This window comes from Chlorocebus sabaeus, chromosome 24, assembly GCF_047675955.1.
Source record: "Chlorocebus sabaeus isolate Y175 chromosome 24, mChlSab1.0.hap1, whole genome shotgun sequence".
Classification (NCBI taxonomy): Eukaryota; Metazoa; Chordata; class Mammalia; order Primates; family Cercopithecidae; genus Chlorocebus; species Chlorocebus sabaeus.
In genome coordinates, this window is record NC_132927.1 from 81,807,759 (window position 1) to 81,830,810 (window position 23,052).

Sequence of the window (23,052 nt, forward strand, 5' to 3'; positions counted from 1 at the left end):
CTAGGTTGTGAAGGTTGGAATTGTGGAGCCATCCTCCGCCACATCAGGTAACACCATCCCACCCTGAGGCCTTGTGAATGGCCCGTGGGTGGGCCGCGGGAGCACAGTCACTCTGGTCCTGCAGACCAGACCAACCCTTCAGGGCCTGAGAGCTGCCACGTTCCAGTCTTGCTGTGGTGCTTCTGCTCTGTGGGGGGTTCATCCTCCGGGAACTGCTGTCATGAAGCCCCACATCAAGGCTGGCAGGGCCGTGATCCAAAAACGGAGGAGCATCTGAGACCCTCCCATCTCACACAGGCCAATGGGGACTCCCGCCCTGCCCACCCCTAGGGTCTGCCTGGCCGCCTGGCCACATCCTGCTCCGGAGGGCCTGGTGCCACCTGGGCAGAGCAACAGGTGGGCTCAGCCTGCCCTATGACTCCTCCCCAAAGGCGACTCGGACGACGCAGCCCCCTCGGGCTCTGGCGCGCTCTCCTCCACCCCACCGTCCACGTCTCCTGCGGCCAAGGAGGCCTCGCCCACCCCGCCCTCCTCCCCATCGGTGAGCGGAGGCCTGTCCTCCCCCAGGTAAAGGCGCCGCGCGGCTCAGCACGTTTCACTTGCCCACCCCACCACGTGCTGCCTGATTCAGTCATCCTCCCGCACGTCACATCCACCTCCCAGGGCACCTGGCCTGTCGGCCATGCAGACGGAGGGGCTCTGCAGGACGGCTGGGGCCTCTCTGGCCACCTCCTGCCACAGATCAGGGGTTGGGGGCAGGACCTCTAGGGGACAGAAACTCCCACACAGTGAATAAACATGGGCGTTGTGCTGGGCTGTCTCTCAGCTCTGCACACATTGGGGCTTTTAAAAACAAGCTGAGGGCAGAAGCCGCAAGAGATGAGAGTCTCTAGGCGGTCCTTATGGGGTCGGCTTTGACAGCTGTGCTGAGGCCCCGCCAGCCCGCGTGGGTCTCTCTGAAGCAGACCTTACTCAAGTGTAACTAAGCCATAGAGGGTGTAGGCCCCAAGGCCAGGCATGGTGCTGGTGCTGCGTGCAGGGCTCACAACAGCAGACCCTGACCCCCTGCCTCTGTGTTTCCAACCGCTGGCTCCTTCCAGGCTGCGCCTGAGGGAGCTGGTTCACATAGGCCCTCAAGACTCCAAGGGACAGCTTGGAGAGTGGGTGGACGGACCCCCCAGGCCGGGGCTCTCCTGTCGCCAGGAGAGTGGGTGGACGGGCCCCCCAGGCCGGGGCTCTCCTGTCGCCAGGCTCCCTGTAATCTACACAGGATGGCTCCCTGTGATTTATGCAGGACCCTTCTGGGGGTGACTGGGCATGTGAACAGCTCCACAGAGCATGCTCCAAGCACCCTCCTCTGCTGGCAAGTTGGCATAGGTGCTGGCTGTCACCTCCTGGCCTGTCACAGGGACAGTGATGTCCCCATCACTAGGCCGAAGGATGCAGGTGTGAGCGCCTCCCTCTGCCTTTCCCAGCCAGGGTGTCGGCGCCGAGCTGATGGGGCTGCAGGTGGACTACTGGACAACAGCACAGCCCGCGGACAGGAAGAGGGACGCCGAGAAGAAGGACCTGCCTGTCACCAAAAACACGCTCAAGTGCACTTTCCGGTCCCTCCAGGTCAGCAGGCTGCCCAGCAGCGGCGAGGCTGCGGCCACGCCCACCATGTCCATGACCGTGGTCACCAAGGAGAAGAACAAGAAGGGTGAGGTGGGACAGGCTATACGGCCACACGGCGCAGAAGGGCAGCTCGGCGGGAGCGGGCGGCTCGAAGTCAACAGGGATGGCAGCCTCCTGGCTGGCCTCGGGCAGCCCACGTGCGCAGGCAGGGGCGGGTGGGGTGAGGGAGCCTAAACCCTGAAGGCAATGAGGGTCAGGCGCTTCTGACCAGGGCCTCAGGCAGAGGCCAGCTGGGCGGGCAGGAGAGCAACTCCTCTGTCACCGTGGAAGGCAGGTTTCCTAGGTGAGTGGGGCCGTGGCCAGCTGAGCCCCCAGTGCCTCCCCCACACGTACCCCCAGCCCTGGCCCTGAAGGAGCAGCAAGATGACAGCAGGGCCTCTTTTCTCCTTCCAGTGATGTTTCTGCCCAAGAAAGCGAAGGACAAAGATGTGGAGTCCAAGAGCCAGTGCATCGAGGGCATCAGCCGGCTCATCTGCACTGCCAGGCAGCAGCAGAACATGCTGCGGGGTGAGCGCCACGGGCCCCGGGGTCTGGAAAGTGGGACGTGGGCGAGAGCATAGCAGGGCTGCTTTGGAGTCCACCATAGGAGCTGCAGTGTCTTGCTGTGACACGCACATTCCACGAAGCCCTCGGTGAGGATGACAACTTTCCAAATGCTGAGAAAGAATTTTTCAACCCTTTTTGCTTTTTAAAAATAATGACTTGTTTTTTTGTTTTTTGTTTTTTGTTTTTTTGAGACAGAGTTTTGCTCGTTACCCAGGCTGGAGTGCAATGGTGCAATCTTGGTTCACTGCACTCTCCGCCTCCTAGGTTCAAGCAATTCTCCTGCCTGAGCCTCCCAAGTAGCTGGGAGTACAGGTGCACGCCACTGCGCCCAGCTAATTTTTTGTATTTTTAGTAGAGATGAGGTTTCACCGTGTTGGCCAGGCAGGTCTCGAACTCCTGACCTCAGGTGATCCGCCTACCTCTGCCTCCCAAAGTGCTGGGATTACAGGTGTGAGCCACCACACCCAGCCTAAAAATAGTGACTTGTAATTTAAAAGCATTTTGGAGTTACTCTGCAAGTACCTGTTTCAGAAACAGCTCTGAGAGGCTTTCCTCTTTTTGAGCACGGGTCAGATGACCTCCAGGTCAGCATGGCCCTGTCTCCCCACAGGGGTCTCTGTTTTAAGGGGGCTCCCAGTGTCTTCCCACCTGTGCAGGTGGAGATGGATGTGGACAAGCAGCGCCTGGCAGGAGGCGGTGGGGTCTGTTCCTCCCACCTGCAGGCAGCCCTGGGGGAAGTGCTGCCCTCCTCACCCCCCAGGGCTCTGAGGTGTGGAAGGGCAGGGGCAGGAACGGCGTCCCTCAGGAGCCAGCGTGACCCTGGAGCCCCCGAGTCCCTGAGGAAAGTGTTGGTGCCCTCCAGCATGGGGCTCCTTCTCATCCTGTACCCCTGGCTGCTACCCAGCCTGGTGGGCCAGGCAGGCAGGTGGACAGGGTGGGCAGGGGGCAGGCGGTCAGGCAGCCCTCTCCCACAGTCCTCATCGACGGGGTGGAGTGCAGCGACGTCAAGTTCTTCCAGCTGGCCGCGCAGTGGTCCTCGCACGTGAAGCACTTCCCCATCTGCATCTTCGGACACTCCAAGGCCACCTTCTAGCCCCACCCACCGAGAGGCCCACCTCCCGCCCCACGCTAGGAGGGGCCCAGCTGCATTTCTGTTAACATTTCAGTTTACTACAGAGACAGACCCTTAAAACACAAAGAGAAACAGTCTTAAGTATGAATGTGCTCACAACCTGGAAACTAACGGGGGAGCTCCTGCCAGGAGCCGAATAACTGCTCTGCTTATTAACCCCAGCGTTCGGCCCGGGGCTGGGAGGCCAGAAGGACGGTGCTGAGCTGTGGATCGCAGAAGGCGTGCTCTGGTCTCAGGAGCCACCCAGAGCCTCCGTGTCCTGTTCTTCCGGAAAGTCAGGACTCTGCTTCCTCAGGGAGCCTGGGGCAGGCGGAGCTCAGTGGCCTCAGGCCGAGGGGCCATGGGGCCGCTCAGTCCTGTTGGGGGTGTCCTGAGTTAAGCCTGGGGGGCCGTCCTGCCCGCCTGAGAGATGCCCCCAGCACCGCACACTCGTGGTTCCCAATAAACTCCTGCCTGCGGCGGAGGTTTTATAGCAGCAGATATTTTTAATGCTTTTAAATACATGTTCTAATGTAGCTGCCAAACATGTTGGTCTTCTGAAGTCCCCCTGGGGCTGGGCAGAGCCAGCAGAGCCTGCCCCCACTTCCCCAGCCCCTGCCCCACCCCGCCTCACACCTTCCCCACTCTTAGGCTGTTCTTGAAACACCGTGAGGTTTCCGTGTGTAGTCCCTGTCCCAAACTTAGCAAGCACAGGGGCCTCCACAGCCCCAGGCGGCCCCAGAAAATGTTCCAGAGCCCAGCTTCTTACACAGTGAGATGCTGCTGGTGTTGGCTGAGGTGGGGGCCGCTTCCTCCCACTCTACCCCAGTGGGTATATCTGAGGCCAGCCATGTGGGTATTTGGGTTGAGATTCAGGTTTTGGTGAATGTGGGGCAGGCGTCCAGGTGTGTTTGTGTCACTTGCTGCAACACTGTGGCCTATGAAGATTCCAACAGGATGGTCTGACCAGAGGGGCTGGCACTCTGGAGTCGTGGGTGCAGCCAGGTACCCTGTGCAGGGCCTGGGAGGCTCTCCAGGCCACAGCCCTCAGAGAGCGCTGGGTCCCGTGTTGTGTGTGGGTTCCATGTCCTCCACACAGCAGGAGAGGGGCCTCCCTGACCTCAACACCTGCCCTGTCAGTCTTGCTTCTCCCCAGCAAGCCTGCACTCTGGGGTCTCCATAGGAGCTGGGGAAGCTGGGGCCCTCCCAGGGACCCTAGTCGCCACTGGGGGCTCTTGGCCTGGTTTCATAAGATGGAGCACTGCACAAGGCTATGCTCAGAAAGCTGGTAAACGCAGGACAGGGTGGGCCTCGAGCCTGGGCTGGAGGGGTCTCTACCCTTGCTGGCCTGAGAGATGGCCCATATTTCTTATTTGTGACCCCCTGCTCTTCCTGGCCACCCCCCCGAGGTGGCTGAACAGGGTGCTTTTGTTGTGGCGAGGGGCCAGGATGTGACCTGGGGTGCAGCCTCAGGCCCCGGGTTCAGGCCTCAGAGGTAGCCTGTGTGCAGGGCTGCGGCAGAGCCCCAGCCCCTCCCAACCAGAGCCCGTCCACACCAGGGCCTCCAGGTTCACCTGGGACCAGGACCCTGGGGCACACCCCAGGGTCGGGGAGGGGTAGGAAGGCCTCCCATTGAATCCTGGCTTCAGGCTCTGCCCTGAGAGGGGTCTAGGGTGAGGGTGTGGGCCCCCGGCTGATGGCCTCTGACCCCGGCAACACTCAAAACAGGTGGGACCCTGACCATCTCGTTCCAGCCGCCCCCGCACTGGGCTGTTTTTCTGCTTTTCCAGTTTCTTTTTTTTTTTTTTTGAAACGGGGTCTTGCTGTATTGCCCAGGCTGGAGTGCAGTGGCATGATCTCAGCTCACTCATGACCTCCACCTCCCGGGTTCAAGCAATTCTCCTGCCTCAGCCTCCTGAGTAGCTGGGATTACAGGCGCCCACCACCACGCCCGGCTAATTTTTTGTATTTTTAGTAGAGACGGGGTTTTGCCATGTTGGCCAGGATGGTCTCGAACTCCTGACCTCAAGTGATCCGCCCACCTCGGCCTCCGAAAGTGCTGGAATTACAGGCATGAGTCACCACATCCTGCCTGCTCTTGCAGTTTCTTTCCCAAAGGTCACACTCAGTAGGGAGATGAAGGTGGAAACATCCTTGCTGTGGCTTTCTGGCCTCGGAGTAGGTTTTAGAGGAAGGGGCCAGAGGCTGCCTAGTGCAACCTGGCTGTGGGCAGCCCCTTTCCTGGAGCCCTCCTCCCTACCCTACAACCTCCCCGCCTGGCTCCACAGCTCCATCCTTAACCCACGAAAGGGGAGAGCATGGGCAGAGTCTCCATCCAGCAGGTGGGGGTTCTGGTGGCACTCCCTGTGCCTGCTGCTGGCCTGTGGGTCTGCCCTGCACCCAAGAGCCCCACGGCCCATCCCCCCCACCATGCCCAGGACCAGAGAGGTTGGGCAGACAAGACCTGGGCTGTGCCAGCCCTCTGTGCCTCGGTTTTCCACTGGTTACACAGGATGGTCGCGTTTCCCCTGCCTACCTCACAGAGCTGTTCTGAGGGGGCATGGAGGAGCACTCTGTCCCACCAAGGACAACTAGAAACCAAAGCCATCTGACAGCCAGTGCGGTAAGGGCGGGGTGTGTGTGTGCGAGGTGTGCACACCCCCCAGACCTTGGCCGTGGACTGGCCTCACAGGACAGGAGACCCCTTGCAGAGCTAGGCTCAGCCCCATCCGTCTCAAAGGTTAATCAGTCACCACAGAGGCGCCCCTCAGGCCTGTGGCCACTGTCCACTATTACGTAGACAGACCCCACCCTTGCCCAGACCAGTTGTGGGCCAGTCCCCCCCTGCAATCTGGCCTGCTGCCTTCCTCTTCCATGTTGGTCCCCTTGGCCACTGTCTCTGGGCACGCAGGCCAGTGTCCTGGTTCAGTGCCTCGGCCAGAGCTGGGGCAGGAGAGGGGCCTCTGGATGAGAGCTGGGGGTGTCTCTGCAGGGGACTGGCAGCCTTGCCACACCGTCCTCATTCCCAGATGGAAAGACCTGAGTGCCTCTCGCCTTCCTCCGGGAATGAATTCCTCATGAAAATGACCAGGCCGCTTCTTCCGAGGGCCAGGCTGCCAGACCCACTCCTGTTCCTGAGCCGCCCTCTCCCCGAGACCTGTCCTGTCGTCCGCGGGTGTGCGGCCTGCAGGGGACTGAGAGCTGGGCTTGCTGGGCACCTCTGGAGTCTGACCCTGCGGGCCAAAGAGGCACCACTGTAGTTTCTGCAGACCCCCATGCGGTTCATTGTGCATTGTTTGGTTTCTAGGATGTATGTGTTGCTAGTTTTTCTTTTTTTTAATGAAACCCGGGATTAATGTAAATAGCTTTTTGGGGAACGGATTCTAACGTCACGTACGTGACCGTGTGGACTATTTTAAGGTGCTGATGCAACACTAATAAACCTGGAGGGGCCGGCCCCGCCTGCAGTGTGATTCTCTCGGCCGTCCACCCCTTGGGGGCACGCGGCGGAGCAGCGCCTCCCTCCCGCCCACGCACCCTGTCCTGGGTCCGCCCCGCCACAGCCCTGCGGCCCCGCGCGCGGAAGTGGCCCGGGCCGAAGCGGTATCGCGCCGCGGCAAGGACGCAGGTGCGAAAGGGGCTCAGGCCGACAAACCCCAAGTTCAGGTCTGTGCTCCGGGAGATCCCGGAGGCCGACGCCCGGAAGAGCCCGCGGGGCGGTAGCTGCCATAGACCCGCTTATGCGCCTGGGACCCCAAGGCCGCCCCCACCCCCCACCCGCCGCAACGGAGACCAGAACGCAGGCGCAGCGCAGACCGGAAGAGGAACCGGCGGGGGCGGGGGCCGGTCGTAGCGGAAGTTCCGGGAGAGGTGCCGGCCCCTTGGGCCTTCTCCACCTGCGGTGGACCTCACCGGTTCCCCTGTGGCCCCTCCATCTGCGGCGGGCCTGCTCCTCCCTCTGTCTTCGGACGCCCGCGTACCCCCCACCTCTGACCGCCGTTCCCGTGTGCCCCGCCCCCCGCCGAACCCCAGAGTGCCCCCGGCCTCTAGCTTGTGTCCTTCTGAGCCCTCCTCCCCCGTCTCTCCGCAGACCTCGGCCGCGCAGACCCACCCCCTCGGAGAGGGCGGGCACGTAAGGGCTCGGGGCTGGGCCTGGGGTGAGGCCTGGGCCGTGTAGAGGGGAGGTCTCAGGGTCGGGAGCAGGGCTGTGGCAAGAGCTCTGGGCCTTTCCTTGAGAGCGTGCCCGCAGTGCTGGCTGAGGACTGATGCCCCTGGAACCGTTTGAGGGGCCTGGCAGAGGCGTGGAGTCCGTGCGGGAGGCTGCCGAAGGGTGACCAGGCTCCTCCCGGGGTGGAGTCGGCAGGGGCAGAGAGGACAGTTTGGGAGGCTGGTGTGAAGAGCTGCGGCGGGAGCTGAGGGGATCCACTCCCCCCAGAGGGGTCGGTGATGCCTGACCATTGACTGGAAGGTGACCCTAGCAGACCCTGACACTGCCACCGTCTGCCCCCAGGGACTCAGGTATTGGTGGGCACATGGGTGGCCTTGGGCTCCACCCCACCTCGTGCTGCTCGTTCCCCCAGATCTCAGAGGTGTGGACAAGCAGCCTACTAGGGCTAGAGATGGACAGCAGGAAGCTGTTCCCTCAGGGGAAGAAGCTGGAGTCGCACCTCTCCCAAGAGCACAGGCGACCCCCACTGGGCCCGACAGCATCCTGGGGCCAGCCCAGTACCCAGAGCAGCGCTCAGCAGGGACTGCAGACTCAGGACTGGGTAAGCAGGAAACCCTGGCCAAGGCCACCCTCCTGTCCCCAGCCCACCTGAGGCCGCTCTCCCTGGAAACTCCAGGCTGGCCGTGATGGGCAGCCTCAGGGGAGGGCTGAGTGGGGACTGATGAGAAACAGACGGTTGAACTCAGGAGGCTCTCTTCCCCCATGGCCCTGGACGAGCACCAAGGTGGACCTGCATCCCTCTTGCCTCCAGAACCATGGGCCACTGGCCTCTGCTGGGCTCTGTAGAGAGGTCTTCTAAGGCCAGGAAGGAGGCAAGTAACACACTTCCCTCAGCTCTGCCCAGTGCCCCCCACCCCAGGCTGAAGGTGGCGAGAAGCGGGAGGGAAAGCAAGGTCCCCAGCAGGGGTGGCGTCCTCCCAACCAGGCGGGTCAGCTGTCAGGAGGATTTGACAAAAACAAATGTTGGGAGAGGCTCTGCTTGTGGCTCCTCAAACCAGAAACATCTCCTGGTCTCTGTTGCTGGACAGTGAGCTGCAGGCTTGTGCCAGGCCCAGCAGTGAGATTGATAGGATGTAGCTGTTGAGCCCCAGGACGGTCTCTGAGGGCAGAGGAAGCCAGAACCCCACTTGTGTGGTTCCACTTTTGGAAGGTTCAAAGCCAGGCTCAGAGATGGCTCTAGGCTGTGGCAAGATGGGTGCAGGGTCTCCTGGGCACTGGAAATACTTTGGCATCTGGCACTGGTCATGCGGCCAGTTCAGTGTGGGGAGCTCATTGAGCCATGCACACAGGCGTGTCTGCGTGTGTTCCTAGGGCTGCCCACTGAGGTCCCTTTGTACCCTCTCAGTCATGTCCTTCAGGCCCAAATGCCTTCAAGACCCCTATGACGGTGTCAAGTGCTGGGGAGTGGGGTGACCAAACCAGCAGACGCAGTGGCTTTTGGGAGGCAAACATCTCATGACAGGCAGTCCAGACTATAAACACACATAGGTCACCTGTCTAGTGAGGGCTGCTCAAGAGGAGGTCCAGGGGCTGTGAGGCTTCTGTCCTGCACAGGGCTGGGGACAGGGCACTGTGTCTGAAGGGGTAGGGATGTGGGTGCAGGAGGAGTGTGTATTGGACCCACATCCTGCAAGGACACAGGGACCCGGTGGCTCTTGGGCGGGGGCAGCCAGGCTGTATTTGTAGTTCCAAGAGATGGACTGGTGGCTATGGGTTATGGTGGTGGAGGACAAGGCTGGGAGGCAGGAGAGTGGGCTGAAGGCCTCCGAGGGCAGGCGAGCAGTGGAAGAATGAGTTTGTTGGCCAAGGGTGGAAAGGGGCATGGGTGCATCTCTGCTGACTGGCAGGTTTTTAGTTTGAGGACAGGGAATCTTCCCTAAAAAATGTGGGTGCCCAGATGACTTTACAGGTGGGCACTCCCAAACAAGAAATCAGTCATCCTCATTGGTGAAGCTTCACCTGCCCAGAGCCACTTCTGGTATGGAGCTGGTATCACCCAATACTAGTACCAGAAGAGAGCAGAGGGAGAGAAGGAAAAAGAGAAGGCAATATGCCAGTCTACCTGTGGGCATATACTGAAAAATCCTGAGTAAATACTGGATCAAATCCAGCAGCACCTGAAATGCTGAGTTTCATAGCCATAAGGATGGGTCCTGCACACTTCCACCTGCCAGGAGAGCAGGCACGTGTCTCTTCTCAGCTCTGTCCCAGTACTTAGGACAGTGCCTGACACATAGTAGGTGCTCAATGAATGTATATGGAATAAATGAAATTGTAAATAAAAGAAGATTGTAACCCAAGGACAAAGGAATTTTGAAATCTATAAATAAAGTTCATTAACAACCAGTGGAAAATCACGTGATTATCTCAATAGATGTTGAAAAGTAATACTAATAAATTCCCGTATCTTTCCTTAAGAACAAAAGAAGTATAGAAACCTGTAGGTTCTGGATAAGGTGGGAAGAGATGGACATCTCTGTAGCCTGACAGAGGGGAGCTCTTAAGAGCTTGCAGTGACCACCGGTGGAAGTATTTTAGCTGCAAGCAGATGGATGCATGATACCACTGTGACGTTAAAAAAAATCGCCAGGTGCGGTGGCTCACGCCTGTAATCCCAGCACTTCGGGAGGCCAAGGTGGACGGATCACCTGAGGTCAGGAGTTGGAGACTATCCTGGCCAATGTGGCGAAACCCTGTCTCTACTAAAAATACAAAAATGAGCTGGGCATGGTGGTGGGTGCCTGTAATCCCAGCTACTTTGGAGGCTGAGGCAGGAGAATTGCTTGAACCCGGGAGTTGGAGGTTGCAGTGAGCTGAGATTCCACCACTGCACTCCAGCCTGGACGACAGAGGGAGACTCCGTCTCAAAAAAGTAAATAAACAGTATTCTGGAAATCGAAGCCCGTACAACAAATCAAGAAAATGAGATGATGTATAAATATCTAAAAAGATGAAAATCACTATTTGCAGCTAATATGTTACCTACTTGGAAAATCCAATTTAAGAAACGTGAGTATGGATAAAAGAGGGAGTTTGGATATGTGATCACCATTCACAACTTTTCAACACAGTAAAAACAACTAGAAAATGGAATGGAAACAAAGGATACTATTCAATTTAGCAACAGGAGCCATGAAGTTCTTAGAAATAGACCTGTTATTTTTCAATTCCTTTATGAAGAACACTTCAAAATGTTACTGAATAGCATGTAGAGCTCCTCATGGAAATTTTTTATCATATTGGATGGGCAGATTTCACAGGTGTGTTTTTGAGACAGGGTCTTGCTCTGTCACAGGCTGGAGTACAGTGGCATGATCACAGCATTACTGGAAAAGGGGTCTCCATCCAGACCCCAAGAGGGTTTTTGGATCTCATGCAGGAGAGAATTCGAGGTGAGCTGCAGAGTGCAGTGAGAAGAGATTATTTATCGAAAGCCGCTCCATTGCAGAGCAGGGCATCCTCAACAAGCAAGCAGAGGAACAGACCTGCTTTAAGTTTTTATTTCATCGAGGTCTTATCTATGTAAAGACTAAACTAAGCTGTGCCTAGGTGTGGGTGAGCTGACAGCATAACGATTTATTATTCTATTGATTTAAAAACGATTTGACATTTTAGTGTGCAAGTACATTAAAGCATAACTGTAACTATAATTATCTTGAAAGCATATATTATTGTGGGTATTGGGACATCTGAACTTCCTTTTATAGGAGTTTGTCCTTGTAGGCATTACCAAGCTGCTTCCTTAGCTGTAAACGTCTTAGGACCATGGTTGTGACCTGCAAGGAATGTGCTCTATTAGTCTCAAGATGGAGTTGAACATAAAGTGACGTTATCCTGGCTCTCCTAGACTCCTGCTTCTCTAATATCAGCTCACTACAGCCTGGACCTCCTGGACTCAAGCTGTCCTCCCACCTCAGCCTCCCAAGTAGCTGGGACCACAGTGGCGTGCCACCATGCCTAGCTAATTTTTAAAAATTTTTTGTAGAGACGGAGTCTTACTATGTTGCCTGGTTTTGTCTTGAACTGGGCTCATGTGATCTTCCATGTGTTCCAAAGTGTTAAGATTACAGGCATGAGCCTTTGCGCCCAGCAAGATTTAACATTTTAAATGTGTCAGGCTTCTGAAAAACAATTCAGTGTTTTTTAAAAAAACAGACTTCATAAATCTTGAAAATTTCATTTTAAATGTATATGGTGATTCTGGAAATGTATTACTAGTTTACTTTTTAAAAAAGATTAGAGACAGGGTCTCACTATGTTACCTAGGCTGGTCTCTAACTCCTGGCCTTCCAAAGAGCGGGGATCGCAGGCATGAGCCACCATAGCCAGCCTTTGGCCATGTATTAGTTATCCATTGCTGCATGACAAATTTCCCCAGAGCTTAGCAACTTAAAACAGTAACTATTTTTATCTTAGTTTCTGTAGGTTAGAAATTTGGGAGCTGCTTAGCTGTGGCTTTGGTTTGAGATCTCTCGGGAGCTTATAGTTGAGATAGCAGCCAACACTTCAGTCATCTCAAAGTTTGAGGAAGGCTGGAGACTGCTTCCACGGCAGCTCACTCACGTGACTGGCGAGTCCATGATAGGGGCTGGCAGGAGGCTCAGCTCCTCACCACGTGCATCTCCCCATAGGACAGCTTCAGTATCCTCAGTACGGTGGCTGGCTTCCCCCAGAGTGAGTGCTTGGAGAGAGAGAGAGCGCTTGGAGAGAGAGTGAGCTGGAAGCCGCAATGACTTCCATAACTTAACCTTGGAAGTCACACTCCCCTGTTTCTACAGTCTCCTTTTTGGATACACTGGTGATCCTATTTAATGTGAGAAGGGATGACACCAGGGCATGAATACCAGGAGGTGAGAGTCATCGGGTGCCATCTTGGAGGATAGCTCTCACAGGCAGTCATTTAGTCTATAGGCTTTAAAAGATTATGTACTGAGAAGCATAATAGTGAAACTGCAGAATGCCAGAGACAAAAACCTCAGAAGCAATTCGAGCGGGAAGACAGAACCTTCAAAGGAGCCACGGGAGCTCGTCACGGTAGAGCAGTAGCGTGCCTATTCTCAGGGGAAGCCATGCTCAGCCTTGAATATTAGGCCTAGCAAAAATGGTTTATACGAAAAAGGCTAAATAAATAAAATTTTTAAATGATAAAAGAGAGAATTTGCCCCCGGCACACTTTCACCTCAGTTCTGAAGAAATGATCTCAAAGCATCATGAAAGTGATCACAGTACGTCTGAAATGGATAAAGCATGAGAGGAAGCAGGAAGTGCGTGAGTAAACTGAAACTGACAGTCACTGGATGTCACTCATGCACAGAAAAACAAGGATGCAATCAATATATGTACCTGCAATGGCATAAAGTCAAGATGGTGCCTGTGAGTAGAACTGAGGTGTTCTAAGTTCCTCTGTTTGAGAAGAGGATGGGGGTGGGCTATGGTGGCTCACACCTGTAATCCCAGTACTTTGGGAGGTCAAGGTGGGAGGATTGCTTGAGCCCAGCCTGGCAACATGCCAAAACCCCATCTCTACAGAAAAATACAAAAAGTTAGCCAGGCATGGTGGCATGTACCTTTAGTCCCAGCTACTTGGGAGGCTGAGGCAGGAGGATGACTTGAGCCTGTGAGGCAGAAACTGCAGTGAGCTGAGATTGCACCACTGCACTCCAGCCTGGGCGACAGAGCCAGACCTTGACCCCCCCCCCCAAAAAAAAAAGAAAAAGAAAAAAAGATGGAGTTGCTTGTCAACTTTGGACTTACATGAGTTTGCCTGCCCTCACTGTTTACAGCAGAAGAACAGAAAGAGATACGGTGGCAGATAGAATCGCCGGTATGTCATTTAATTCAGTCAATGAAAGTGGACTAAGTGTTCCAGGTAAAAAACAGACACTGTCAGAGTGGGTTGAAAACAACCAAAGTCAGCGGTAGCGCTGTGAACATGTGCAGGAGTAAGCACAGGAATATTCCAACTGCATGGTGAAGATGGACACCATACAGCTGTGTATCAGTTCACATTGCATTTTTCTGTCAAACAGCAAACTTACCTCGGATTTGGGGATGTGGTTGTGTGGATGCCTGTTGCATGCAGCCGTGAGCGTGAGTCTCAGACCTATTCCTGAGTGAAAGAGGCAAAAAGGTGACAAAATTATTCATGCCATGTGGCTTTGTTCAGAGTTCAAAAGCATGCAGAAGTAAACAAGATATTGCTAATATTCATTAAAGTATAATTTGGAAAAATAAAGATGTTTTAAAATGTTTACTTGGAAAAGGAACCATGCAACAATTTTGGAAAATAAGAGCAAGGCCTGGCTTGTCGACACCAGATCCCGCAACTAAAACTGTGTGGCCCTGTGGCAAAAGGTGGCAGAGACACCACTGCCTGGACAAGTAGCCTGGAAACCGGCATGTGCATCAATGTGGGGATTTAATTTGTGTTGAGCATGGCATTTCAGAGTAGTGAGAAACAGACCTTTCAATAAGTGGTATCGGGGTGACTGGGTGTATAGTTAGAAGATGGTAGCCTGCGGCTCCATCTCTCAAAAAAATGCACACACAAAAAGCATTAAACCCAAACCATGTAAGCACTGAGAGTATATGAGAGGATATTTAGGATCTGGAAGTGATAAACGCCTTTCGTAGGCCAAACACAAAATCCTTGAAGGAAAAGCCTGACAAATCTAACTACAGAGTTTTTAAACATTCTGTGCAATCAAAAACATAAAAATGTTAAACGACAGTCTGGAAGAAAATAGTTGTAATATTTATAACATTCAAATGTTTACCAACCAGAATCCATGAAGAGATGCTTGAAAGCAATGAGGAAACTATTTTTAAAATTGAATAGAAAAGTGGGCCAGGCACAGTGGTTCACCATTGTAATCCCAACACTTCAGGAGGCCAAGGCAGGAGGATCACTTCAGGCCAGGAGTTCAAGACTAGTCTGGACAGCATAGTGAAACTCTATCTCTGCAAAAAATAAAAATTAGGCAGGGTGGTGTGCCACTGTAGACTCCCAGCTGCTCAGGAGGCAGAACAAGACCCTGTATCAAAAAAAAAAGGAAAAAAAAAAGAATGAAGTCTCCATACTTGCAGTTCCAAAAATTAAATAAATAAATGAAGCAAAACATGAAACAGTGAAGAAGTTGGCAAAAATTATATAAAGGTGGATCTATGTGGAGTTGGTGAGGATGTAAGGAAAGAGTGAGTCTTTTATTGGTTTTTCAGAGAACCCATTCTGATCATTATTCACTGTTTAATTTTAATTTATTCATTAATCTTTCCTAATTTCACCTTTAAGCTTTCAGACCATTTGTTTTGCTGTTCTTTTTCTGTCTTTTCAAATAATTTGCACGGTTATGGTTTGGGGACCTTTTTCTAAAGATGTGTTTAAAGCTCTAGTTTCTCAGAGCACAGCTTTGACCACACCTCATGTTTTGGTGTGTCCTGCTTTCACTGTTCATTTCTCAGCCACTACGTCTGGCTAATTTCTTAAAAAAAATTTTTTTTTTGAGACAGTCTCACTCTGTCGCCCAGGCTGGAGTGCCGTGGCACAGTCTTGGCTCACTGCAGCCTCCACTTCCTGGGTTCAAGCAATTCTCCTGTCTCAGCCTCCTGAGTAGCTGGGATTACAGGCGCACGCCACTCTGGACAGAGTCTCGCTCTGTTGCCCAGACTGGAGTGCAGTGGTGCCATCTCAGCTTGCTGCAAGCTCCGCCTCCCGGGTTCACGCTGTTCTCCTGCCTCAGCCTTCCTAGTAGCTGGGACTACAGGCGCCCACCACCATGCCCAGCTAAGTTTTTGTATTTTTAGTAGAGACGGGGTTTCACCATGTTAGCCAGGATGGTCTCGATCTCCTGACCTCGTGATCCACCCGCTTCGGCCTCCCAAAGTGCTGGGTTTACAGGCGTGAGCCACTGCACCCAGCCATGCCTGGCTAATATTTTTTTTTTTTTTGAGACGGAGTCTTGCTCTGTCACCCAGGCTGGAGTGCAGTGGCCAGATCTCGACTCACTGCAAGCTCCGCCTCCCGGGTTCAAGCCATTCTCCTGCCTCAGCGTCCCGAGTAGCTGGGACTACAGGCACCCGCCACCTTGCCCGGCTAGTTTTTGTAATTTTTAGTAGAGACGGGGTTTCACCGTGTTAGCCAGGATGGTCTCGATCTCCTGACCTCGTGATCCGCCCGTCTCGGCCTCCCAAAGTGCTGGGATTACAGGCTTGAGCCACCGCGCCCGGCCGCCTGGCTAATATTTTATATTTTAGTAGGCATAGGGTTTCATCATGTTGCCCAGGCTGGTGTCAAACTCCTGAGCTCAGGCAATTCATCCACCTTGGCCTCCCAAAGTGCTGGGATTACAGGCGTGAGCCACCATGCCCGGCCAATTTCTTAAATTTTTTTAGAGATAGAATCTCACTTTGTTGCCTAGGCTACAGTGCAGTGTGCGGCACTATCACGAGTCACTGCAGCCTTGAACTCCTAGCCTCAAGTGATCCTCCCATCTCAGCCTCCCAAATAGCTGGGACTGTAGGTGCACGTCACCATGCCCAGCTAATGATTTTTTGTAGAGATGAGGTCTCCCTATGTTGCCCAGGCTAGTGTCGAACTCTGCTGAGGTCAAGCCATCCTTCTGCCTAGGCCTCCCAAAGCATTGGGATTACAGACGAGAGCCACTGAACTCTGCCATTGTTTGTTTCTAAATAAATTGGTATTTCAGTCTTGATTTTCTTTTTCACTTGGGAGTTAATTAGAAGGGTGGTTTGGAATGTCCATGTCAACAGGAGTGTGTTCTTATCCTTTTGCTATTAATTTCTAATTGTGTCACTTTGTAGTTGCAGAACCCTGTGTTATGGGAGTCTGTCTGCGTGGGGGTCTGTCTGTGTTATGGGGGTCTGTCTGCGTGGGGGTCTGTGTTATGGAGGTCTGTCTGCGTGGGGGTCTGTCTGTGTTATGGAGGTCTGTCTGCATGGGGGTCTGTGTTACGGGGATCTGTCTGCATTGGGGTATATCTGTGGGTCTGGGTTGAGGTCTGTGTTACGGAGGTCTGTCTGCATGGGGATCTATCTGTTTTGGGGCTCTGTCTGCATTGGTCTGTTTTGTTTGTGGCCAACTCATGTGCATATTGAGTGTGTTTGGGAAGAACATGGATTCTCTGTGGGTTAAAGAGTTCTGTGGGGCCGGGCGCGGTGGCTCAAGCCTGTAATCCCAGCACTTTGGGAGGCCGAGACGGGCGGATCACGAGGTCAGGAGATCGAGACCATCCTGGCTAACACAGTGAAACCCCGTCTCTACTAAAAACTACAAAAAACTAGCCGGGCGAGGTGGCGGGCGCCTGTAGTCCCAGCTACTCAGGAGGCTGAGGCAGGAGAATGGCGTAAACCCGGGAGGCGGAGCTTGCAGTGAGCTGAGATCCGGCCACTGCACTCCAGCCTGGGCGACAGAGCGAGACTCTGCCTCAAAAAAAAAAAAAAAAAAAAAAAAGAGTTCTGTACATGTTCTCCTGTGTCTGTTGTATTACTCATTACTTAAATCCTAATTTTTGTTAATTTTAAGTTACTTTTGTTAAAACATACATATTTAGAACAGCAGTCCCCAAAGCCACACTCAGCCTTGCAGACGTCCTTGCATGCTGAGGTGAGAAGTGCACTTTTGCTGGTACACTGCCTCCTCTCCTCTCCTTTCCTTTCCTTTTTCCTTTTTCCTTTTTCCTTTCCTTTCCTTTTGACAGAGTCTCACTCTATCGCCAGGCTGGAGTGCAGTGGTGCGATCTTGGCTCACTGCAACCTCCGCCTCCGGGGTTCAAGTGATTCTCCTGTCTCAGCCTCCCAAGTAGCTGGGACTACAGGTACCCACCACCACACCCAGCTGATTTTTGTGTTTTTTTGTTTGTTTTTTGTTTTTGAGACAATCTCGCTCCGTCGCCTAGGCTGGAGTGCAATGGTGTGATCTTGGCTGACTGCAACCTCCACCTCCTGGATTCAAGTGATTCTCCTGCCTCAGCTTCCCAAGTAGCTGGGATTACGGGTGCACGCCACCATGCTGGGCTAATTTTTGTACTTTTAGTAGACACGGGGTTTCACCATGTAGGCCAGGCTGGTCTCGAACTCCTGACCTCAAGTGATCCGCCAGCCTGGCCTCCCAAAATGCTGGGATTACAGGCGTGAGCCACCGCGCCCGGCCGCACTGCCTCCTTTTCATTTCTCTGTCTTGCATTCTGTCCATGCCCCACCGCAGAGACGAAGGGTGTAGCGCCCCTTCCCCATCCTCTCACCAGCATGTCTACTCCGCAGAAACCCGGTTCCACTGTCAGCTTTACAGTGACCACGTGGCATCGTGACCGTGGGGTGGCCGTGTTTCCTTTGTGCTGCTTTTGGTGTTCCCTGGAGGAAATCGTTGTGTGCCCGCCCCCCCCCCCTCCATTTTCTATGAACTGATTATTCTTTCCTAAACCTTCCAACAAATCTAGGACTCTGCTCTCACAGACCCCTGCACATTAGGTCGTCTGGAGCTGCGTTTTCTCCTTGGCAGTGGCCTTCCTGGAGCCCTGGACTGCCAGCAACCAGCCCAGCTGGCAGGGCCACTGAGCAGCCTTCCCTACTCCCTCTCCCTTCTACACTCCCCCACAATCCATCTGCCTCCTGTCTACAGGCCCCCTTGTTTCCTGGGTCCCGGCTTACTCTCCCTGGTTAGTCCTTTGTATTGGTGGAGTACATCCAGCAGCTTCCTCTAAAAGGGCTCAGAGGATGTGAAAGTTTCGAAGACTCTAAAGATGTGAAAATATCTTTATTCTGCCTGTATGCTTGAATGACACCTTGGTTGGGTGAGATACTAGGTGAGAAATAATTTTCTTGCAGGATTTTGAGGCATTGTCCATTACCTTCTGGCTTGCAGCGTTGCTGTGTGGTGGTGCCCTAGACTATTAAGACAATTTTTTTTTTTTTTTTTTTGAGACAGAGTCTTGCACTGTCGCCCAGGCTGGAGTGCAGTAGTGCAATCCTAGCTCACTGCGCCTTGAACTCCTGGGGAGTTCAAGGGGATTGAGCGATTGTCCCTCCTCAGCCTCCCGGAGTGCTTGGATTATAGCTACTGTGCCCAGCCAGAATTTCCTTACATTTTCTTTCTCCCTTCCTTTCTCTCTTTTGTTCATTCTTTCATTCTCTCTCTCTCTCTTTCTCCTTCCTTCTTTCCTTTTCTTTCTCTTTCTTTTTTTTTTTTTTTCCTTCAGAGTCTTACTCTGTCACCCAGGCTGGAGTGCAGTGGCAAAACCACAGCTCACTGCAGCCTCAACCTCCTGGCTCAGGCGATCTCTGCCTCAGCCTCCCAGTAGCTAGGACTACAGGCATGTGCCACTGAACTTGGCTAATTTTTTAATTTTTCTTTTGTAGAGATGGGGTCTCACAGGCTGGTTTAGAATTCCTGACCTCAAGCAATCCTCCTGCCTTGGGCTCCCAAACTGCTGGGATTACAGATGTGAACCATCACGCCCAGCCTCCTTACCTGTCTTTGTTTGAGACGGAGTTTCACTCTTGTTGCCCAGACTGAAGTGCAATGGCATGATCTCGGCTCAGTGCAACCTCCACCTCCCGGGTTCAAGCGATTCTCCTGCCTTAGCCTCTTGAGTAGCTGGGATTACAGGCATGTGCCACCACGCCTGGCTAATTTTGTATTTTTAGTAGAGACAGGGTTTCTCCATGTTGGTCAGGCTGGTCTTGAACTCCTGACCTCAGGTGATCTGCCTGCCTCGGCCTCCTAAAGTGCTGGGATTACAGGTGTGAGCCACCGCACGCGGCCGGCCTTTTTACTTTTTTTTTTTTTTTTTTGAGACGTCTCACTCGGTCGCCCAGGCTGGAGTGTGATGGCATGATCTTGGCTCACTGCAAGCTCCGCATCCTGGGTTCACGCCATTCTCCTGCCTCAGCCTCCCCTAGTAGCTTGGACTACAGGCACCCACCACGACACCCGGCTAATTTTTTGTATTTTTAGTACAGACAGGGTTTCACCGTATTAGCCAGGATGGTCTCGATCTCCTGAGCTTGTGATCCGCCCGTCTTGGCCTCCCAAAGTGCTGGGATTACAGGCATGAGCCACCATGCCTGGCCCCTTTTTACTTTTTAAGGCTTAATAATATTCCATTTTCTAGATCTGCCACATTTTGTTTATCAATTCATCCATTGTGGAAACGTGGATTCCTTCCACATTTTCGCTGTTGTGAATAATGACCACTGCTGTGAACATCCCCCGTCGGAGTGCACACATCTGTTCGCCTTCCTGCTTTCAGCTCTTTTGGGTATATACCCCAAAGCAGAATTGCTGAATCCCGTGGCAGTTCTGTTTTTAGTGTTTTGAGGAATGAGAATTCACCTCGATTTTGCATGAATCCCACTCTTAGCATGGCACTGCCTTCTCTCCCCTCTCCCCTTACCTCTGGTGAGGGAGTTGGAGGATGGTGGACTTCAAGCTGAGCACAGTCTGGAGGAATCGTCTCCTGCAGCCTACATGGGAAGTTCTCTCTTGGGGGATGGGGGTTGTCCTGGGGACCCCACCTGTTTCTGACCTTTCCCTGTGGCCCTCCCACAGCTCCTCCAGCTGGTCCCTGCCTTCCAGTCTCCTGTACCCTGCCAGGGGCCCTCCTCCACTGGCGCTGGTCTTTTGTCTATGGATTCATCTTTATTTTCTCCCTTACTCTCTTTATGATCATTTCAGAGGGGTCTGGGGAGAAGGGCGGTCTGGAGCTGGCCTTAGTCCTGCCTTTCCTGTGTTCGAGCTCCGGGGGTCCTCCTGCCGGTCAAGCCGGGGGCCGGCCGTGAGGATTAAGCAGTCCAGAGGCAGCCCCGCTGTACATGAAGCCGGGCACGTACTGGGTTGGGGGGTGTCCTGGCACAGATTACTGTGCAAAGCCACAGAGGGCCACACGGCCTGAGGCCCCGCGCCGGGAGCTGGCGCTGGAGCAGCGGGAGGCTGAGCAGACGGCGCTTTAGAAAGCGCCCCCTGGCCGCTGAGGGAGCGAGCTCTGAGGGTCAGCGCGTGCTGGGTAGGAGCGGCGAAGGGATGCTGGCGCCGAGGCCCTCGCCGACCCGCTGCCCTTTCCCCGCAGGTGTGCGAGCCGCCGGAGCGCAGGCGCCCGGGCCGCCACTGGAGCGTCAGCATCGACGAGCGCCGGCGGCTGGCCATGCTGGGCGGCCGGGAGAGGCCGGGCGCCGCCGGGGCCCCGCTACACTGCAGGGTGCGCGGGGGCGGGTCCTCCCAGCCGGGTCCCAGCCCCGCCCCGCCCCGCCCCTCCACCTCGCCTCCCTCGACTCAGTCCAACTGGGCCCTTTACCCTGCCGCTCCCGGGCCCCACCCTTATCCCCTTCCCGCCCCTCAAGGCTCCCTGACCCTCCCTCGCCCGCAGGACATCGTGCAGATGGTAGCCCAGCTGGTGTCAGAGGACGTGGACAAGGACGTGCTGTTTCCCCACCCGCTGAGGTCCACCGAGTCCACCAACGCCTTCCAGGCCTTCCTGGCGCGGAGTGCGCCTTTCTGGCATAATGCGACTTTCGAGACCCGGGCCTCGAGGTCACCCCCTTCCTAAAAGCCCGACTCAGCCCATTGTGTGTCTTCCAGTGCCTTTCCTTGGGGGCCCAGGGTGGGGGCAGCCTCTGCGCCTTCTTTGTGCCCCACCAGGGTTATCACGACCACCCATGATGGTCAGGCAGAACCTGGCTCCGGACAGCCTGCAGCTCCTGAGGCCTTGGAGACGGGGCTAGGGGCTATCGGAGGCCATCTAGGGGAGGGAAGTACTGCCCCAGGTCAGTTTGAGGGGGCTCTGGCAAGGCCTGGGTAGCAGGAGCTTGCCCTCGGGACCGCTGGGAGGAGGCCTCGGGGTACCTGGGCCTGTCTGAGGTGCACTGGTGTCCTGGGAGGCCCCAGTGGCAGGCGCTGCCTGGAGACTCAGCTCCTTTGCTGGCCTGGTCTGAGGAACTGGGTACCTGCCTGCACCAGGCTGTGAGATGGGCCAGGGAGAGTTCTCCAGGGGGCGGGGTCTCACATTGGTTCCTGCCTCTGAAGACCCAGAAGGGCACACGGGATCCCAGGGGTGCTGTGGTGGGGAGCAGCAAGCCCAGGGACCCAATACGGTGCCCAGCTTAGAGGGAGGCTGTCTGGAGGCAGAGCTGCCTCCTGGCCTCTGGACAGCGATGCTGGTGGTGGCCGAGGGCCAAGGGGGTAGCCTGCACAGGGGGTCTGAGCAAGTGCTTACCTGTCAGCTGCAGAGTTGGCTGGAGCAGGGGCCTGTGGGCCTGGTTTCCAGGCTGCAGGGCCCTCGGAAGGGTGGTGTCCCAGCTGCATTTTGGGGATACTAAGTCGCAAGAGGACTGGACCGGGAGGCGGGGCAGGAGGGCTGTGGGCATGGGTTCCCAGCCCGGGGTGGGTGGGGGTGGGGAAAGGGCCCTGGACTCCGTGACTGACCGTTAGGGGCCTGACTGGGCTTCTGTGGAGGTGGCTAAGTGGAGGAGGCTTTGGGGCAAGCGGAGGTGATCACTCCTCGGCCCCAGGTGAGGGCAGGAGCTGGACCTGTGCGGTGGTCTGGACCACCAGACACACACCTGCTGGCTTTGCTGCCCCCCTGGCCTCCACCCCTCCCCTTCCCACTGCTGAGAAGCCACCTGACTGCACGGCCAGCCACCTGCTGCCCTGACACTGGATCCCTGGCCCGACTTGAATCCTCTGCACCTGCCTGTGTCCCCTTCTTACTGTAAGACTCAGTGAAGTTCCCTCCTCCTTCGGGAAGTCTTCCAAGATTACACAGCCAGGTGCCCCCCTTCTCTCCCAAGTCCTCTGAATGTCATTTGGTGCACCCTAGGGATCCTCTGCATTTCTCAGGAGCCCTAGGGTAGGTGGATGGAGGGCAGATCCTCCAGGGGCTAGAGCAGGTGTCCTTAAGGGTGTGGTGAGTTTTGGGCAGGGCATTGGGGCCATAATGACCCACCCCCTGAGGTCCCTGATGATGATGTGGGGAATGGGGTCCTATGGGCCCAGCTCCATGCCAGGCAGGAAGATGCAGGTGAGCCCTGCATCCCCAGGTGTAAACAGGGCAGAGCGGAGCTGACAGGTAAGCAGTTGCCATGGGGATGGCGAGCTGGGCAGTCCTCCGTTCCTGGGTGGCTTTGAAGGGCCCCTCGTTATGACTGTGACTTGGGGATGGGTTGGGCTCATCCCGCCAGCTCTCCTGCCCTTGTTTGGGTGTCTCCTGAGGCAGCAGTCAGAGGGTGGTGGTCCAGGACGCTGGCGATGCTGGGATGGTTGCCCTCTCTGCTCCATGAGGTCTCCGTACAGAGCACCTCCCCCATGGTGGCAGCAGAGGCAAAACCCTGCCCTCTGGGCTGAGGCCCAGAGCCGACCTCCTGGTGGGTGAGGTGGCCACGGGGCCAGCCGGCAGCAGGGTACTGGCACTGAGATGCACAGGCCTCTCCAGCAGAGGTGGTGCCAGGACAGGGGCAGTGCCTGGAGACCGCCTGGGTTGTC

General features: G+C 55.1%; 2 protein-coding genes across 9 annotated transcripts in view; both read left to right on the forward strand.

Moving 5' to 3' along the window:
* Window positions 1-3,879, forward strand: part of PACS2 (phosphofurin acidic cluster sorting protein 2) — an 82,275-nt gene extending 78,396 nt beyond the window's left edge. For 5 of the 6 annotated variants that reach the window (XM_007988042.3, XM_007988046.3, XM_007988043.3 and 2 more), the window contains 5 exons: window positions 5-47; window positions 432-567; window positions 1,476-1,702; window positions 2,071-2,184; window positions 3,198-3,830. In XM_007988042.3, the coding sequence (XP_007986233.3) occupies window positions 5-47; window positions 432-567; window positions 1,476-1,702; window positions 2,071-2,184; window positions 3,198-3,316 (639 nt within the window). In that variant the 3' untranslated portion in view covers window positions 3,317-3,830. Of the gene's footprint in view, window positions 1-4; window positions 48-431; window positions 568-1,475; window positions 1,703-2,070; window positions 2,185-3,197 lie in introns of all 6 variants that reach the window. The other variant, XM_007988047.3, reaches the window with a different exon arrangement.
* Window positions 3,880-6,876: 2,997 nt separating this feature from the next.
* Window positions 6,877-21,136, forward strand: TEX22 (testis expressed 22). Of its 3 annotated transcripts, none has more exons than XM_007988051.3 (4): window positions 6,877-7,802; window positions 7,915-8,103; window positions 20,645-20,773; window positions 20,942-21,136. In XM_007988051.3, exons 2-4 carry the CDS (start codon window positions 7,954-7,956, stop codon window positions 21,119-21,121), a joined length of 459 nt encoding a protein of 152 aa, XP_007986242.2. In that variant the 5' UTR covers window positions 6,877-7,802; window positions 7,915-7,953; the 3' UTR covers window positions 21,122-21,136. The 3 variants fall into 3 exon arrangements, with proteins under 3 accessions (XP_007986242.2, XP_007986243.2, XP_007986241.2); XM_007988052.3 differs by having other exon boundaries at window positions 6,877-7,466; XM_007988050.3 differs by having other exon boundaries at window positions 6,877-8,103.
* Window positions 21,137-23,052: the final 1,916 nt, after the last annotated feature.

Excerpts from the sequence above, each read along its gene's own strand:
- TEX22 (XM_007988050.3), top strand. The coding sequence starts at position 7,867 with ATGGGTGGCCTTGGGCTCCACCCCACCTCGTGCTGCTCGTTCCCCCAG. Across the intron at positions 8,104-20,644 it reads GACTGCAGACTCAGGACTGG|GTGTGCGAGCCGCCGGAGCG; the intron begins GTAAGCAGGAAA and ends CTTTCCCCGCAG. Across the intron at positions 20,774-20,941 it reads GGGCCCCGCTACACTGCAGG|GACATCGTGCAGATGGTAGC; the intron begins GTGCGCGGGGGC and ends CCTCGCCCGCAG.